The following is a 16,777-nucleotide window of genomic DNA, read 5'->3' on the forward strand; positions in this document are numbered from 1 at the left end:
GGTTGGCTGCCACGGGGCAATTCGGCTGCGGTTTGCACAGACCTCCCACCCATCCCGACAGTGCTTGCCCCCTGCCTGCAGCCTCCTGTCCTTGCACCACGGGGCAGCTCTGCCGGGGTCCTGCCTCCATGGGCAGCCTCCTTTTGGCTTCACCCAGAGCATCTCAGAGGCTCCCACAGCCATCCAGCACTACCGGATGTGACCCCGTCCTCAGCCAGCTATTGCCCCTTTCCACTCTGTTCCCAGACCTCTGTCTCCAGTCTGCCACCCACCCTCCCCACAGTCACCACCTGCCCCTCCTCCTCCATATCACTTTCTTCTCCTTTCCAGGCTTTATTTCATGTAACCCAGCACATGGCAGCACCTCTAAAGAAGCACTGCCCCACCACACCGTAATGCTTTTACATCTCCATGTCTACGCTGCTCACTCCTTCCCAACCATAACCTGCATGACGGAGCGCAAGATGGGGACCAGAGGGGCATGAGGACATGGACACACACAGCTGGTGGATGAGGGACAGCAAGAGCACTTCTTGTGACAGCAGTGTCAGCACAAAGTTACAGCCTGAACACACCTAAAACCTGGATTCTGCCTCTCCTAGGGATAGTGCCCACACCCTTTTCCATCTACTTTACTTGTGTTCATGAGGCTGCAGTACCCTAACTACTAGTTACTGGGACTACTGATGGTTTTGACTTCTCTCTCTATATATACAGAGTAAAATCATATTCTACAGTAAACCTAAAGTTTAGATGCGTAATGATTTTTCTGGCTGACGGACAAGACTCCAGGGTGGTTCATAAGGTGGTTGCCATGGCAGTCCCCTCTTTGACTGCTTTATTGCTGAATAGCAGCATGGGGTATCAAAAAAAAAAAAAAAAAAAAAGAAAAACCCCACCTTAATGTTTTCACTCTCTAATGTCAGGTTTAGCCTCTCATCTAGTCAGAGGAAATCAGAGCTGTAAATAGTCCTACCCTGGTTTCATGCCTTATTTTACAGTATTAAGAATTCTTCTTTCCGGTGTTGCAAGCTGCAAAGTTTTGACTAAAGGAGACCAACAATTTGGGTTAAAGTGACCATTTAAAAAAGAACTATGGTACCATTACAGTGGTAACAGAAGTAACCAAATGTACTTTCTGATGGGCCCTTCTGCCTGCTCTCTGATGCAAAGATTGTCTCCAGAGGCTCGACTTGGGAAGGACAGGATGTACGTTGACTCCTTGGATTGTCCTACTCCAACTGAAAAGTCCCTTTAGCATTTGTGCAAAACCAGACCAGGAGCCTTGCAGTGCTATTAACTCCACGTGATGGAATCTATCTTAGCCTGCAGCAAGCTTAGCTCTGCAATATGCCAAGGGACATACAATTGCATCTATAGGGCATTACTAGGCCCTTTCAAGCACCTTTAGATACCTCACGTATGAGTTAATTCAACTGGAAATCTGCACTGATTAAGTAGACTGAGCACATTCTCCCCCTGTACGCAAGTTACCTACCAAAGAAAGGAAGGTTATGGTTTCTGGGGAGGTCACAGGTGAGACATTAATCCAGGAAATATTTAATGTTTTATTTATTTTTTCACCACCATCCCTCTGTAAATCTTAGCAGTATTTCTCCCAGAGCCTGGGTCTTAGAGCTAGTGGGAACTGCTTTTACCACTCTTCTGAGACATCCCTTCTGAGAACTGCTGTCTGCCCTCAGCTTGCCCACAGACTGACTCAGTCTCACTGGCTGGTTCCTGCTCTTGGGATCACTCAGGCTGGCAGGGACCCCAGAAGGTCTATAGCTCAAACACCTTCTCAAAGCAGGGGCAGCCATGAGGTCAAACCAAGCTGCTCAAGGCTTCATCCAGCCCTGCCTTGAAAACCTCTCATGAAAATCTGCAAGTGCTACCAAAATAAATGGCTTCATCTTAGAAGTCAGTGTCATAAATACCAGCCCATACTTCAGTTCATTCACTTCAGCTATGAAGTGAAAGATCCCATGTTTCTGACCTCGGTCAGTACCACAGATTTCTACCTTTTCCATCTCCATTCCAGTTTAGAAGGGATCCAAAATAAATGTAATTACAATTAATTTTTAAAATGGAAGTTTGTCTTCCTATAGGTTTTCCTATATTTTCTGTTTTCTCAGTCTTTAAGAAATTTTAAGGTTACATCTTTAAGTTTTTCTTTGCAATTGTGAGGGTTATTTCTCTTTCTGGAAAAAGAAGTTTCTGTCTATCTTCACTGTACTTCCTGATTCCAGCACACAAGGTGTTAGCAAAAAGACTTGCAAAACTGAGGAAGATATTGCAAGAGCTGCCAACAATTCCACAAAAATATTCATATCACAAAGATCATCTGCACAACTGGACACTCTCATTACAGGAGCTAAACTGTGAGTAGGCTGCAGTGACCGAGCTATCCTCCCTTTTTTTCCCATGACCTCATTTGTGCAGTACTTCAATGCAGTTCATGTGGGAAAATACCCCCTGACCATGCTGTGCCATATTAGCAACGAGGAATTTGGTCTCTGAATTTGTTAATTCAGCCTCAGCAACATTTATTAAAAGAAATGTTAACAAAATAAAACAGGGAAATCTGCCATAATGGACCATATCTTGCCACAGCGGCCAGCAGAGTGCAATAGGCAAGTCCATTGTCAGCATCTGAAGGTGTTTGAGCCAACAAAGAGCATCTACTGAGTGGTTCCTAGTCAGTCTGCCTCCTCTTCCCTGCCTTGTGCTCACTCGGTGAGTGCCCTCACACAGCACTCAGACCTGCTGACCCACGCTGGGAGACAAGCAGGAATTTGTACCCCTTGCATCTGAGCTCTGCTGTCACGCCAGGTGTGCTCAACAGCCCTCACCTCAGGCTGGCCGGGCTGTATAGACCAGGACTTTCATCAACTTTGTTCACAGCCAAGTCTGCAAAGATGAACAAAGTCCATCCCCATGTTACTCTAATACCCCGCTGTAAACATGCCGCTGTCTGATTACTGTTGTTTAATTACCATCTGTTACTGCTACAGGACAGTCAGCATGACTTCACATGCCCTTTTTATCCTGTGAAAATGGCATTAGTCTACAAAAAAAAAAAAACTTTTCTTTTCCCCATATGTGCTTGGGAAGGAGGAATGGAAGTGTAGAAGTGGCTGAAGTAACTTGGTAATGATGGACAAAGTTGGCTTTGAGGGCTAAGCTTGCTTTCACAGCATGAGACTGCACCTATTTGGAGTTATTAAGGCAAGAATCTACATGGTGAAATCTTAGCCCTTAAATAATCTCTTCCCTTTTCCAATTGACTTAACGTTTCCTAAAATCCAGTATGCAAAGGAATGCCTTTGCTTGTCTAAATTGTTGTTTTGACTCCCCAGCAAGGTCTGCTTTCCTGCTGCCTCTAGACCTGGTGCAACTCTTCTTTCCATCCTGAAGGACAGAGCTCAGTGGGTGGTGGATGTTCAAAGTGGTCAGGTCATCATGAACTTTCATGGCAAACAGATTTCCTTTGGTATAAGAGAATTAACCAGGCAGGTAAACTGTTGCCACGTATTTTACTTGAGTTGTGATATTCTCCTGAATCCCCACTGTTTGTCTCAAGCATTTTGTATCAGGCTCCAGCCTGCACTCCCTGAGCTCGATCTAACTTTAAGAAAGGCCAGATAAGGTGACCAGGGCAGGACATTGGATTTCTTTATCAACATCCTTTTTGCTACCAGACTTGCAACTTTGCAGCAAGACTCAGTGATTGCTCTTAAACTGCTTTTGAGTCCAGTAATTGCCTGTATCTTTTCTGTCAAGGTATATTGTGTGTCCTTACCACAAGTCCATACCATATAACCTGAAGTATAGCTGCTGTCCATAAACCAGAAATTGAGTATAATCTACCATGTCCAATGGCACTGTGTCTTATCTTTCAAAGGTGGTATTAATCATGATCTAGACATTTTTGTATTACTTTAAGATAACTTATTTTGACTTTCCTATTTGATTGCGTTAAGGTTATTTCAAGACCTCCATTATGCTCCAGCTCATTCAATGTTTGTCTTCAGAGAAGCTGAGAGGGTCAGAGCAGGTAGAATGTTAATTTAAACCTCGGAATTTTCCTGTAATAAATGAAATAACCACACTACAGACAAGGCTTCACCACAAACCCCTTCTTCAGCTGTGCACTCATTGATTTGGGAGGCTCAACTCAGCCTTGACCCAGCACATTGGAAGAGATGCTTCTGAACAGCTACGCCTGGTGGCAGATTTTCCCATGCAGGTACGACTTAAATAAAGAACAAGGACAGTAGGTCCACAAGGTCGACTCATGTGAACAGCCTCAGGAAAATAAACCTCCAAGTAAGCAAAGCCAGCCACAGCGATGTTACTTCAAACATGCACATTTACCTTAAACATTTGATTCTTGTCTTTTTAACACTGCTGCAATGTCACTGATGTCAGTGTATAGACATAAATAGGATGGAGAATTGGGACCTGAGGTTACAACCAGTTTGCTGGGAAGAGCCAAGGGTAGGTGTCAGCTGAAGAAATGGTGCCCAGTTCTTGAGGTATGTGATGCTAGGGTTCCATTTTGGGACGGAGCAGAAGTAAGGGACAACTCTCAGAAATGAAAGCGCACAAAGTAGTTGAGATTTTAGCAGAGCTTGAGAAATATCTCCCAACACTGCATCTCTAAATGGAAGAAATATTGTAAAAAGCCTTCTCTCTAGATTTCCACCATTCTGGGTGAGCAGTAAGGGATCCTTCAGGCTGAGAAGCAAAACCACAAAGATCCAAGGCTTTGAAAGTTGCTGGGTTTCTCAACTTTCTGATGAACCACGTGGTATCTGCTGTTGGGTCTCTACCATACCTGCCGCTGCAACAAGGCTTTAGCCTTCCTGTCTCTGGAAGAATTGCAACCAAAGATGAAGAACCAGAAGAAAAATTTTGAAATCCAGTCTCTTCATTCTATTGTTTTATGATTCTAAGGGGTGTTTCACAGTACAGGTTAAAATTCCCCACGAAAAAATGGAAAGAAGTTTCATTTCTTGACCCTCTTACCTAGTGGGTTCTTTGGGGATTTCCATTTTAAAAATAAAAACACAATTAAATCCAGTCTTCCCCTCAGAAAGCTATACTTCCCTAAATATTTCATCAAATGTCAACAAAGCAGATCTGATATGGGGAAAAGAAAGAGAAGAACGATGATCCATCATTATTTGGCAGTGCAATGCTAGGAAGCATCCTTTTTTTGCACTTCACTGAATGGCCATCTATATATGGATCTCAGGGGCTGGGCAGCAACTTCTATACTGTCATTATACTGCTGGGGAAAACCTCTTCAGATACTACCTGAAAAGTAGGATGGGATGAGAACAGCTTTTTACAAATAGCTGAGCAGTAAAACTTGCTTTTTTAAACCTGCATATGGTAAAAGTAAGAGATGGACATCACTGTAGAGATGGAACAGAGCCATCATGTCACCTCTAAGGATAGCGCATCCGTCTTTGTGTCACTTGTGAAGCTGAGATCGCACAGAGTCCTCATGAGAAGGATAAGAAGCAGCAGGCAAAGTGCTCCAAAATAGTAAGCTGGATGGGTTGCAATTTGAATTTTAACTGGAAGGGAGGATCTCTGTAAAATCTGAACTATATATGTCAAGGCAAATTCAGCTTTCAGTTTACGAGCTGAACCAAGGTAACAGGGAGAAGAACTTGTTCCCACTTCTTCAAACTCTTTAGGCGGAGTCAGATCTGAGAAAGGGACAAACAGCTCTCTGTGGGGCAGATTGCGCAGATCATTGCTTATGTGTCAACTCAGAAAAGAGTTATTATGAGCAGGCCAGCAAAACCAAAGCTGCTTGTCCCCTGTACATCTGGGAAGGGGGATTCTTGAATGGCAGGGGAGTTACAGCTGCTCCTTTTGAAGGGCACTGGACGGGCACCAGCTCTGCTCCACTTCATGCAGATTCAAAGAGCAGGAAGCTATCAGGAGGATTCACCTCTCTGTTTGTGATCTTCAGCGGCAAGCTGAAGTGTCTTTTTAGCAAGCACAGAAGAACTAAAGAGGGACTTTCTGAAGTTAAAGATTAGATGCCGGAAAAAATCCTGCCACTCTACAGTGGTCCTCAGGCTATGCAGCTGGCATGCTTTACACACTCTCAGGAAGTGTAACACCAAACTTTCAACTGACTTGCATTCCACAACAAGACAACGTCTCTGGTCTGCAGTTACTCACTGTGGGGGCTCAGAGGTCTCCTACCCTGACACAGAATACCAGGAAAGACTGAAGGGCACTTCCTTAAGCAATCCAGACATACCAGGGCACTTAGCAAAGAAGCTCAGATTCTAGTTTTAATATTTTTAAAGCATTCAGACAACGTACAATTTTATTTCCTAAAAAAGTTCAGAAAGCGGTTGGAGTAAGGCAGAGACAATAAATCAAAGCTAATGTATTAGTTTACTTCAAGACACAGAAGATTTACCATCTCCCCTTGTGCCAGATATAGTCCTTTGGCTTTACTAACAGCAATTAACTCAATTTATTCTAAACTGAAAAACCAGGCTACTTACTTACCCTAAGTGAGAAAGGAAGCAAAAGCGTGACCACCTCCATGCCCAGTGTGTTCCTGTCAAAACGGTGCGGGATGGAGAACTGAGAGGCTTTCTACAGCTCAACACTGGACAGAACTCATGCTAAAAATAATGTGAATACTCACCATAGGAATGCACCAACCTCACTGCTGCTGGGAACCGTGACGGCAGTTCTGCTTTTTGAATGAGAGCTAATTTTTAATTACTCTCTTCCACTTACTTTGCAACTTGTATGAAAGTGACGGAAACTGATTTAATTCTTGTTCCTAACAGAAAGCTGTGTCTCTGAACACATCCTTTGCGTTAAGTTAATGATAAATTAGAAACAGCAAGCAAGTAAGTTTGAAAAACATGGCACAAAAGTCTTTCTAGCTAGGCTAGCTCACAGTGAAATTTTTGTACTATATTTTACTTTACTCAAAGAAATCAGATTTCATGGCACAGGATGTAAGTCAAGAAATGACATTTCTATAAATGACATTTTTAGGATGGCAAGATTCAATTTTTAAACTTTTGTACAAAGGAAAACTTGAATCATCAAAAACCAATTCCCCACCATGCAAAACCTAAGCTCTAGGTCAACTTCAAATAACTGAATAAAGAAAAAAGTTTCCCCACCCTGCAGCTAACCCTTGCCCTTGTATTCTTAATCTGGACACCTGAAGTTGTGGCAAAAGGTTTGCTACTCCTGCCCTTATGCAGGAGCACGGAACGTGGGCGGCACCTCTGCAATTGCGTGCTCCGAGGCGCACGCAGATGAGAGGAGAAGCTTTCCTGGGGGTATGCAGCAGCCGGGCAGGAGCAACGCTGTGACAGCCTGTGGTCTGTGCTTGAGACTAGAGCGGATTAAGAGATTCACTTGTCCCTCTGGCTTTAAAGTCTGTTTATGAGGCAGAGGTATGCACAGAGACATATGAGAAGGACAAAATTAATTTGAGCAACTGTCAAGGGGGAAGAAATATGCCACAACACTGAGCGCAGAAACACAAGTGTTTTCGCAGAGAGTAAAACATAGAGCCTGAGGAGTTGGCTTTGGGGCAGAGCTCAGGGACAGAGAATCTGGATGCCTTCACATAAATAAATAGTGTGAAGCTATTTTGATGAACTCTTTCAAGTGCGTGTTTCTGTGACTCCTAAAATTCCCATGTTTACAAAAGTTTCTTGGAAAGTGGAAGTCATACACCTTACACATCCACTTACATGGAGGGCTGTGTCAGATGTGGCTGACTGTGAACTGGGTTCATTTTTGCTTGCTCGTGGCAGACTGGGCTGTCTGATCGGGAATGGCACCAATACCACCAGCCCCGAGACCCAGCTGCTTCCCAGAAACAGCGAGGCATTGAAAACAGTCAAACAGTTTAGAAGCAACTGGTTGTTCAGTATGACTGTATGAGGTGCATGAAAAGGGAGTGTAGCAGATGTCAGATGCCTGGTGGGCCCCAAATTCAGTGGCAGAAATAGAGACAGAATCAGGCTTAGTCTGTCAGTGCGTTGCGCTTTGCTCAGGACTTCCACCTGGTGAAGGGCAGTTCCTCTAGCTTGATCAAAGCGCTGGCCTGCTCATCTGGGAGTGCTTTATTTTCCTGTTGCAAGTCTGTAAATGATAACGCAAGGTGCAGAACCACCGAGGGAGCTGAGGTAAAGCAGCTGCAGGAAATATTAACTGAGCTACACCATAAAAGCAAGATCTGCTGCCGGTCACAAAAGGAACCTGCTCATTGCAAGTGAGATTACATAAATACTGGTGATCACAAGAAGATTCAGTACTATAATCAGTGCAAGACCAAAAAATGTAAAGAACTTACTTGATTTTTCTTCTTTAATGTTGTACTCCAGCACACCATGAGCCTCGTTCTGCACTGGCAGGCGGACTGCAAGGACCATGTTATTCACGTTACCCTCTTTCCTCACCAAGAATATCTGAAAAAGGAGAAAGGGATCAAGAGCTTATCTACATTATGTGAGCTTCTGAACTTTATTTTAGGTCATTGGCAATGAAGATTTTTATCAGTACAATCCACCTGTAAATGATCTTATTTTAGCTTCGTTCCACTTGGTTGAACTTTACACTACAAAAATAATGAATAAAGGGACATTTCATCTGGGTGAAATTCAGACCTGTAAAGAAGGCAGCAAAATTTCTATGCCTCAGTGATGTCCCACTTAAGCCCAAGGCAAACTATTTCACTAACTGAAGAGTATAAAGCCACACTCACAATCTGTCAAGTGATGGTCCTCACATAAGTGCCCTAAATCACAGACAATTCATCCTAGAATGTCCCAGTCTGGGTCTAAAGCAAGGGAGTCACTTGTACGTTGAGAGGGAAAGGAGTGAAATATAAGGCCAAGGGCTCTGGTGGCCACAGTGTCTCATGGCAGAGATTTTTCATGGGACCAGAAGATCATTCAGGCTGGCAGGGATACCAGGAGGGTTCTTGCCCAACCCCCTGGGTGAAACCATGAGGCCAGACAAATTTGCCCAGGGCTTTGTCCAGACAGGTCTGAGGAACCTCGAAGGGTGGAGACTGCACAACTTCTCCAGGCAACCTGTCCCACCATTTACTGTCCTCACAGGAAGAAAGTGTTTCCCTGTTCACAGTCTGAACCCCTCCAGTTTCCATGTACGCCTGTTGCCTCTTGTCCTCCCATCATGCAAGGCAGAGCAGACCCTGGCTCCATCTCCTCCATGACCACCTTGTAGGTACCAGAGGGATGCTGTGCAGTCTCCCCGAAGTTGCCTCTCCTCCTGGTTGAACAAACCCTGGTCCCACAGCCTCTCCTCAGTAAGTCTGTGCCCAGCTCACTGCCCGCTGCCCCTGCAGGGCCTTTCCCACAGAGATGCCCAGCCAGGCAGTGCCAGACTGGATCACTGCCAGGGGTCTGACTTCCAGAGGCAGCATTTTGCACTTGTTCTCATTTAATTCTGGAAGGTTCCTGCCAGCCCTGACCCCCAGATTGTCTAAGATCCCTCGATGGCAGCACTGACTTCAAGGGTATTGACTGGTCCCAAAATCACAGAGCAGATGTGGTTAGAAGGAATTCTGGAGATCCTCTAGTCTAACCCCCATGCTCAAAGACGGATCCACTACAGGAAGTCACTCAGGATTGTGTCTTGTTGGGTTTTTATTATCTCCAAGGATGGAGGCTCCACAGCCTCTTGGGCAACCTGTTCCAATGTTTGATCGTCCTGACAGTAAAAAAAACTTTTCTTATGTTTAAACAGAATTTCCTGTGTTTCAATTTATGCCAACTGTGCCTCATCTTTTCACTGGATAACTGAGAATGGTCTGGCTCAATCTTCTCTACTCCTTCCCATCAGGTATTCGTACACATTGATAAGAGGCCCCTGAACCGTCCATTGGAACAACTGTAGCCATTGGTTCCCACCGATGGGACCACTGAAATTAAAAAAAAAAAGAAAAAAGAAAAAAGAGGAAAGGGGAAAGAAAAAAAAAAAGAAAATAGAAAGAAAAAAAAACAAAGAAAGAAGACCTAAGACAAAAGAAAAAAAAAGAAAAAAAAAGAAAAAAGAAAAATATCTCATTCTTTGTACTGTGTGAGCTCCTAAGTGTGTTTCTAATTAAAGCTCATTGTCAAGGATATTTTTAGCTTGTACCTCGAAGCTGCAGATACAAAGACAAAATTCTTCACCTTTATCTTTCTTTGATAGCAGGTTTTGGCAGGAGAGAGTCAAGGTATTTTTATAAAAAATTGAATTAAAAAATTGGGCTAATTCTGGGGTCTAGATATTAATATTAGAAAGAAGTGTAAGCTGATAAAATGATTAATCAACTACAATGCAGTGGAAATCTATCAAGACAACATTAATTTCTTGGACAGAGGAATTAAAAAAAAGCTTGCCTAGAAGCCAAAACCTTTCTCTGCATGAGTCCCAGTCATAAGGGCATCTCCTGTCACTTTGAAGCGCCCATGCTAAACATGCAGCTTTGGAGAAGCTTCACAACCTCGCACCATGCTGTTGTCTTGGCCTCTACCATTCATAAGAAATTGAGTCCCTCCGGCTCAGGTCCACCAGCACTGCAGAGAAAATCCAAATAAATGCATGGCAAACAGGTGCATGCCTGAAACAGGCCTGTTTCTAACGCAGGGTAGCTCCCACCTTCTACATCACAGAAAGTACCTGCAGGTAGGAAAAAGCCACAGAGGCTCTCCCTTCCCCAGGTCCTACCACCCATGTGACAGAGAGAGAGACTACTACAACCTTGGATCTCAGGTAGCACTATCTCACATTGCATCGGTCAAGTGCTTCATCTGAAATTAAATTTAAGCAATGAGAGAAGTGAAACCTGGAAATTTTCTCTTTTCCTGATCGCCACTACTTGTTGCCATGGCTCCAAAGGCTAAAATTGGACCGTGGCAGCTCAGATGAGGGGGAAGTGGGTTTTCTGAGCTGTACCTAACCCTACTTCCTGGGTCAGGACCAGTACACAAACCAGTCTTTTCCATTTTCACCGCTGGTGGGAAAGGTGCTGTGCTGATGCGGCTTCAGGTGGGCTCAGAGTGGGCAGAAGAACCCATCCTTGCCATGGGACACCTCTGATGCATCAGCTCTTCTCCTGCCTGCTTCGAGCTGCAGCTAAAGGCCGTGCCTGAGGACGGTGTGAGCAGGAGGAACAGAGGCAAGATTTATACCCAAAGCTGCTCAGAGGTGGGGAATGGCCCTGCCTGCAGGGAGTGGCTAATGGCCAAGGAGGCTCTGGGCCATACAGAGCTATATCAGAGACACTCAGGTCTCCCTTTACAGTCAGTGCAGAAAAACAAGGAGAATAATTTGCCCAACTTACTTGGGAAGTCTAGTTCAGGGTGAGGAGCGCTGCACAGTCCAGGTCAGTCAGGTGAGTCCCACTGGAAGTTGTCATTTGGCTGTGCCAGCTTTTACCCCTGGGACAGACTGACTCGGCCAAGGGACAGGTCCAAACCTCCTCAGAGCAGGAGTGAGTGAATTCCCCTTGTGCTCTGGCATCACCTCAGCTCATTTACACCTGCCCTCCCCAGACCCGACCAGGACACATGGCCCTGCCATGCCTCACCACCGAGACCCCGGGAATGGGGAGCTCCCTCTCCTACAGAGCTGTTTTCCTTAAGCAAGCACTGAGCTTTGCAGGAGTCTGACGTTTTCTAACACTCAGCTTATGGGGACCAGAACCAATTACTGCAATAAAAATGACCCCCAGCAGCTCCCAGAATTTAAGGGCCTTTTCTTCAGGGATTTTTTTTTTATTGCTCCAAGTGAGGATAGTCAACATACCTATGGATATGGTGGTGAATGGGAAGGCATCTCCGTGAATCTACATGCTAAGTGAATAAAACCAGAGGCAAGACTTCTTACTTCCCCAAAGCCATTGTATCTGTCTTGCAATGCTGTGGGCGGCTAAAACGTCAAAAGGTAATGGAAACAGAAAGCATAATCTGCTAAATATTTTTGCTTCCACATGAAAAAAAGCGCCGCTCTCCTCACCAGCTCCACCAAGGACAGGAAATGCGGTTGTCTGAACCGAAACCGCTTCAGACTTACCCCTGCTGTTTCTTTGCCAAGTATCGCCCCAGCCCTTTCCCGGTCCATGTTCAGCTGAAGCCAGACGGGACAGGTCTTGATGAGTTTATCAAGGATGCTGATTCCTGGAAGAGGGAGGCAGTTTCGCAGGGCAGTGGCCTGACAGGGATGTGTCTCTTTTCCCTCTTCGCTGGTGTCTCTGACCAGGCTGAAACACAGCAAGGGAGTCCCTTGTAAGCAGAAGTGCACGTGGAAAACCTGGGGGGAGTAAGGACTGTAAATGCAAACACAGAGGCCCTGACACACCAGGAGAGCTCCCCGAGGGGCACGGGCCCACAGACGCCTTGCTGTGACAGAGGCAGCCCGGGCGCGCAGGCCTCGGCCGGCAGGCATGCCCCGTCCCAAGGACTGCGGCCCCATGCCAACCATGCGCTCCCGGCTGTCAGACCACAGCCTTGCAGGGTGCTTTGTGCTGAGGTCTGTTGGTTTCGGCTCATCGATCTACATCCCCTAAGCACAGGTACCCAGAGACAGAAGCAAGGGACGCGCAGAGGCAGTCAGCGCTGCCGAGGGCAGGGCATGCCCGTCCCGCGGACATCATCCTCCAGCTGAAGGATCAGAGCAGTGTTTCGTGGCTTCAAAGGGAGGGATGCGGCAGAGGAAAGGGGCCGCAGACCTCGCCAGCAGCCGGGAATACGCACACACCGAGCCACAGTGTCCATCGGAGGCGTGCGGGGGCCAGGCAGGCTGCAGCTCACCCTGTGGCCATGCCACTGTCAGCACTTCGGCAATGGCAGGAGCTGCGACGGGCACCGGTGTGGTCCCTCGCCGCGCTGCCGGAGCCCCGTGGGGGAAGCCTGCCAGCAGTGGCCAGAGGCACCGCCAGCGGCTCTCGCGAGTTGGCAGCCAGCCGCTGCGCCCAGCTGAGGCAGTCTGCAAACAGGCAGACTAAGACATCTCAGTGTTGAAAAACACACCGAGCGCTCGCCGCCTCCACTGGGGAGTCTGTGCTGGTGCTGGTGGTTTCAGAGGTGGACGCTCCTCCACCCCCGCAGCCAGGTTGCTGCTCATGGGGAGGGGGAAATCCTCCACCTCCCCTGTCACTCAGAGTCCGGGAGGAGGAGGAGGTGTGGTAGGATGCATTCAGCAGCAAGTTATCCACCACAGAAAAGGTATCTTTGCTGATTCCCGAAGGCTGGTCTGCAGCAGGAGGATGATTCAGGGTGCAGCCCTGCAATCAGCCCTGGGTCACTCAGCACGACCCAGCAAGTCCTGCAGGACGAGATGCAAAGGAGACAGATCTTTTCCCCACGCTGAGGGAGCGGAATGGGAGGGAGCACAAGAAACGTGGAGAATCACCAGAGAGACCTTCAGGAGGGAGGAAATGAAGACTTTGTTTCCCTCTTTTTTCTTGCCACATTTGTCATTTTGGCCAGTCCTAAAGACATAATTGGAAGCTCCAAAAAGATGCATGGGAGATGCTGAGTGACAAGAGAGGGGCCATCCTGCGGCACCACATGGTAGCAAAGCCAAGTCACACCTTAGGTCCAGAGCCCATTCTCAACTGTACAAGGTGTAAAAATACTGAAATTCTGCTGTTGAGAATATTAAAGATCTGGGACATGTTCTCTTTTAGATTCCTGTTCTGATCGGAGACAGAACACAAAGAACTAATTCTATTTATTTTTAGTCCCTGCAGTCTAATGGCAGACCGGTATTAAAGACTGGTTTCTAGTTACAGCACCGATTCAACAAAGTACTTATACGTGTGCTTAGCACTGCAGTCAGTGGAAATACCTGTGCTGAAAGGTCTGGTCTTAAGAGCTCTACTGGATAAGGCTGCAGACTCATGGATACGGGCTTGTCATTCAATTATTTTAAAAGTAAAGAAAAAGTAGACGAACATATACAAAATACTATGTTTTTCTGTACCAGTTTTGGTGCTTAGACGTCAGAGCTGAAAAAAGCAGGACTCACTTTTGATTTGGTGTTATTTCAAGTCTTTTTCTTTTTCCTTTTATTTTTAACAATACAGATCTTAAACTAGTACATTTCAAATAAGGTCATTCTTAAACTACTAAAAGAGAGTCCCTTCAAAGGCCTAAGCTAACACAGCGTGCTTATCCCAAAAGTTAGTTTTAAGAAAAATAGCCTTTTGAATCCCAAAACCAACAGTGAGATTTTATTTTTAGTATGGTGGGGTTTTTTTCCAACCTTATAGAGACAACTTCCTTAGAAAATACATGTTCGTCTGCAATCCCAGTTACTGATTCAGGATATTAGTCCACAGAATCTTGATTTTAATCAATCTATTTTCAAGACAGTAAGAATGAGAACTGTGTTTAAAAAAGCAAATAGAAATAAGTGAAACACTTTCTCTTCACTTGTGATAAAAGCCCAGCTTGTCACACAGGTGAAGATATTTCTTTCAGATGCAATAGCATATGATTTTAATCAGTATCATTTGAACATACAGAGTAAAACAGTGGAGGACAGCTTTTGGAAGTTAACCTGATTCATCTCTTCGTGTCTTTACAGCAAAAACGAAAAGAAATGCCTAGTAACCACGTGAAAGGAAAGCATGTGCTGGATGGCAACATTCATCCTTGGTAATGGGAAAGAAGTAATGAGCTGAAGGAAAAGAAAGGTGAGTTATAATGAAATATTCCATAACACTGTTAGCAAAAGCTACTCCCCAAATTAGTCACACAAGCATGAATCTGATCTTGCCAATGATGTGTGAAACCTCTAAAAGGAGGCCAATGATGATAATGTCTTGCTGCGGCACCATGCATTGCAATAGCTCCAGTGATGCTGAACTTCGTTACCTGCTAATTATGTAAGGCGAAAAGGGCCAGCAAAGCACTGATGTTCAAGAATGCCATTCTCTGGGGGGAAATGAGGGATATCAACGAAGGCAAGGAAGTAATAGAAAGTACCTTGGACCTGGTGAGCACGAGGCATGTAGTGATACCAGCACGGTGCTCCCCGTGGGGGAGCCCAGGCTTGATGCAGGTGGAGGCACTCAGCCCTCTGCTCCCTCCGACAGGCACATCGTCTGGACAAAGCCCTGCTCACGGCAGCAACATGGGTTTGGCAACAAGAACAGACTGGTGAAGAAAAATAACAGAACTGACCTTCCAAAGCATGCGGCTGCATGTAGGGCCCATCATCTAAGTTTTGGAGAATGGATGAAAAATTGAAAATCATTCCAAACTTAGACATACAAGATAAAAAATGAAGAGTCTGAAAATTCTTGACTTAACAGAAACATCTCACGATTTGAGTGTGTGGGGTCCTTCAGTGGAGATAATTAAGGGCAGTGGATGAGGCTTTTTGGCAGAACAGGAACCCAGCCTTTTGGGCGCCCTTGGGGATGAGAGCCCTGGTGCAGGATATCCTCCCCTCTAAAGCCAGCCCAGCCCAGAAGGAACTCAGCAGGCTGTTGTACCTGTACAGAAGGAGGAAAGGAGAGCTCAGTGAAAGGGGAGGTTTTGATAAAAAGGAAAGGCAAGAAGAGTAATTAATAGGATCATATTAAAACAGGGGAATGTTAGGCTAGAGGCTTCCTGGCAGTGAGTTACAACAGATCATGGGTTAAGTTCCCAAGAGAAGGGGAAGAGGATTGCATTGTCCAAATCACTTAAAATGCCATGTTTAGAGCTATAGCAAACACTTTATTTAATAAAATCCTGTGCTGGCTAAGAAATGGGAGTGAATGACCTAACAGACCTTTTCCAGCTGTAATGCTGTGACCCATGACACACCAGTTGACGCAGTTATGGCACCGATGCTTGACTTCTTTCCCGGGCACAGCTGTCACAAAGATCCAGATGCTGGGCTGCGGGAGTGTTTAATCCAGCAGTTTAATCTGGCTCTGCAGTAGCTCTGTAGCTGCACAGAGAGGAGGGAGCCCAGGCGGCTCCCGGGTTCTCGCTGTGCTGCCAGTTGAAGGGATTTGCGGGACCACTGCGGTGAGCAGCCAGCCTTTGCTATTTTGCTCACTCAGAATTTATGCATCAGATGATTGCTAAGCTCACAGTTTTCAGAAATAACAAGCAACCCTCTCCTCCTTCTCCCACAGTCCTGCAAAACCTTTTGACTGATACAGGCAGGCACTCATTTTTGTTAGGTGTAATGCGAAGCTGAAAAGCTGACCTTGGACCTGCCTGCTTTTCATTTTTTTTTAATTGAATTTGTACTGCAAAGTACTTTAAATCCCGCAGCCACTCTGATAAATTGAACTCAGTTGGGATGCGGGGAGCATGTGTGTTGCATATGGACTGGCAACACGGGTTAATGAATTGCACAGTGATTTACATTAACACACCTGCCCCAGTCTGGCAGAAGGTATCAGGTTGCTTGTTGGAAGTAATAATAATGACAATGATGATTGGAATTATTGCACAGTGAGTGTACACTGCAGTAATGACACCACCATGACTCACTGCTTCGGAAATGAAGAGCCACACGTGGCAGCTGAATATTCCCCAGAAATCATCAGAACCGCACTGGGATATAATCCACTGAATTTCATGCACGTGGAGGCCTGGGCATACCTTTGCAAGGTACTTCAGAAATACTGCCACAATCTTTCTGACACTAAGGGCTTTCTGGCTGTACTATATAGGCCTGGTCACTCTGAATTCCCCCGAAGCAGCTGAGACACACAGAAATTGTGTGCAGCAGCAGCAGGGAC

General features: G+C 45.7%; 1 protein-coding gene across 1 annotated transcript in view; it reads right to left on the reverse strand.

Annotated features, from left to right (window-relative positions):
• Positions 1–16,777, reverse strand: part of RIN3 (Ras and Rab interactor 3) — a gene marked incomplete at its 5' end in the record, with an annotated part of 67,534 nt that overhangs the window by 35,348 nt on the left and 15,409 nt on the right. Inside the window, 2 exons of the mRNA XM_082001059.1 lie at positions 8,369–8,483; positions 12,100–12,286. Of these exons, the coding sequence (XP_081857185.1) occupies positions 8,369–8,483; positions 12,100–12,286 (302 nt within the window). The remainder of the gene's footprint in view (positions 1–8,368; positions 8,484–12,099; positions 12,287–16,777) is intronic.

This window comes from Phaethon aethereus (genome assembly GCF_964289735.1).
Source record: "Phaethon aethereus genome assembly, chromosome: 5".
In the NCBI taxonomy this organism is placed as follows: Eukaryota; Metazoa; Chordata; class Aves; order Phaethontiformes; family Phaethontidae; genus Phaethon; species Phaethon aethereus.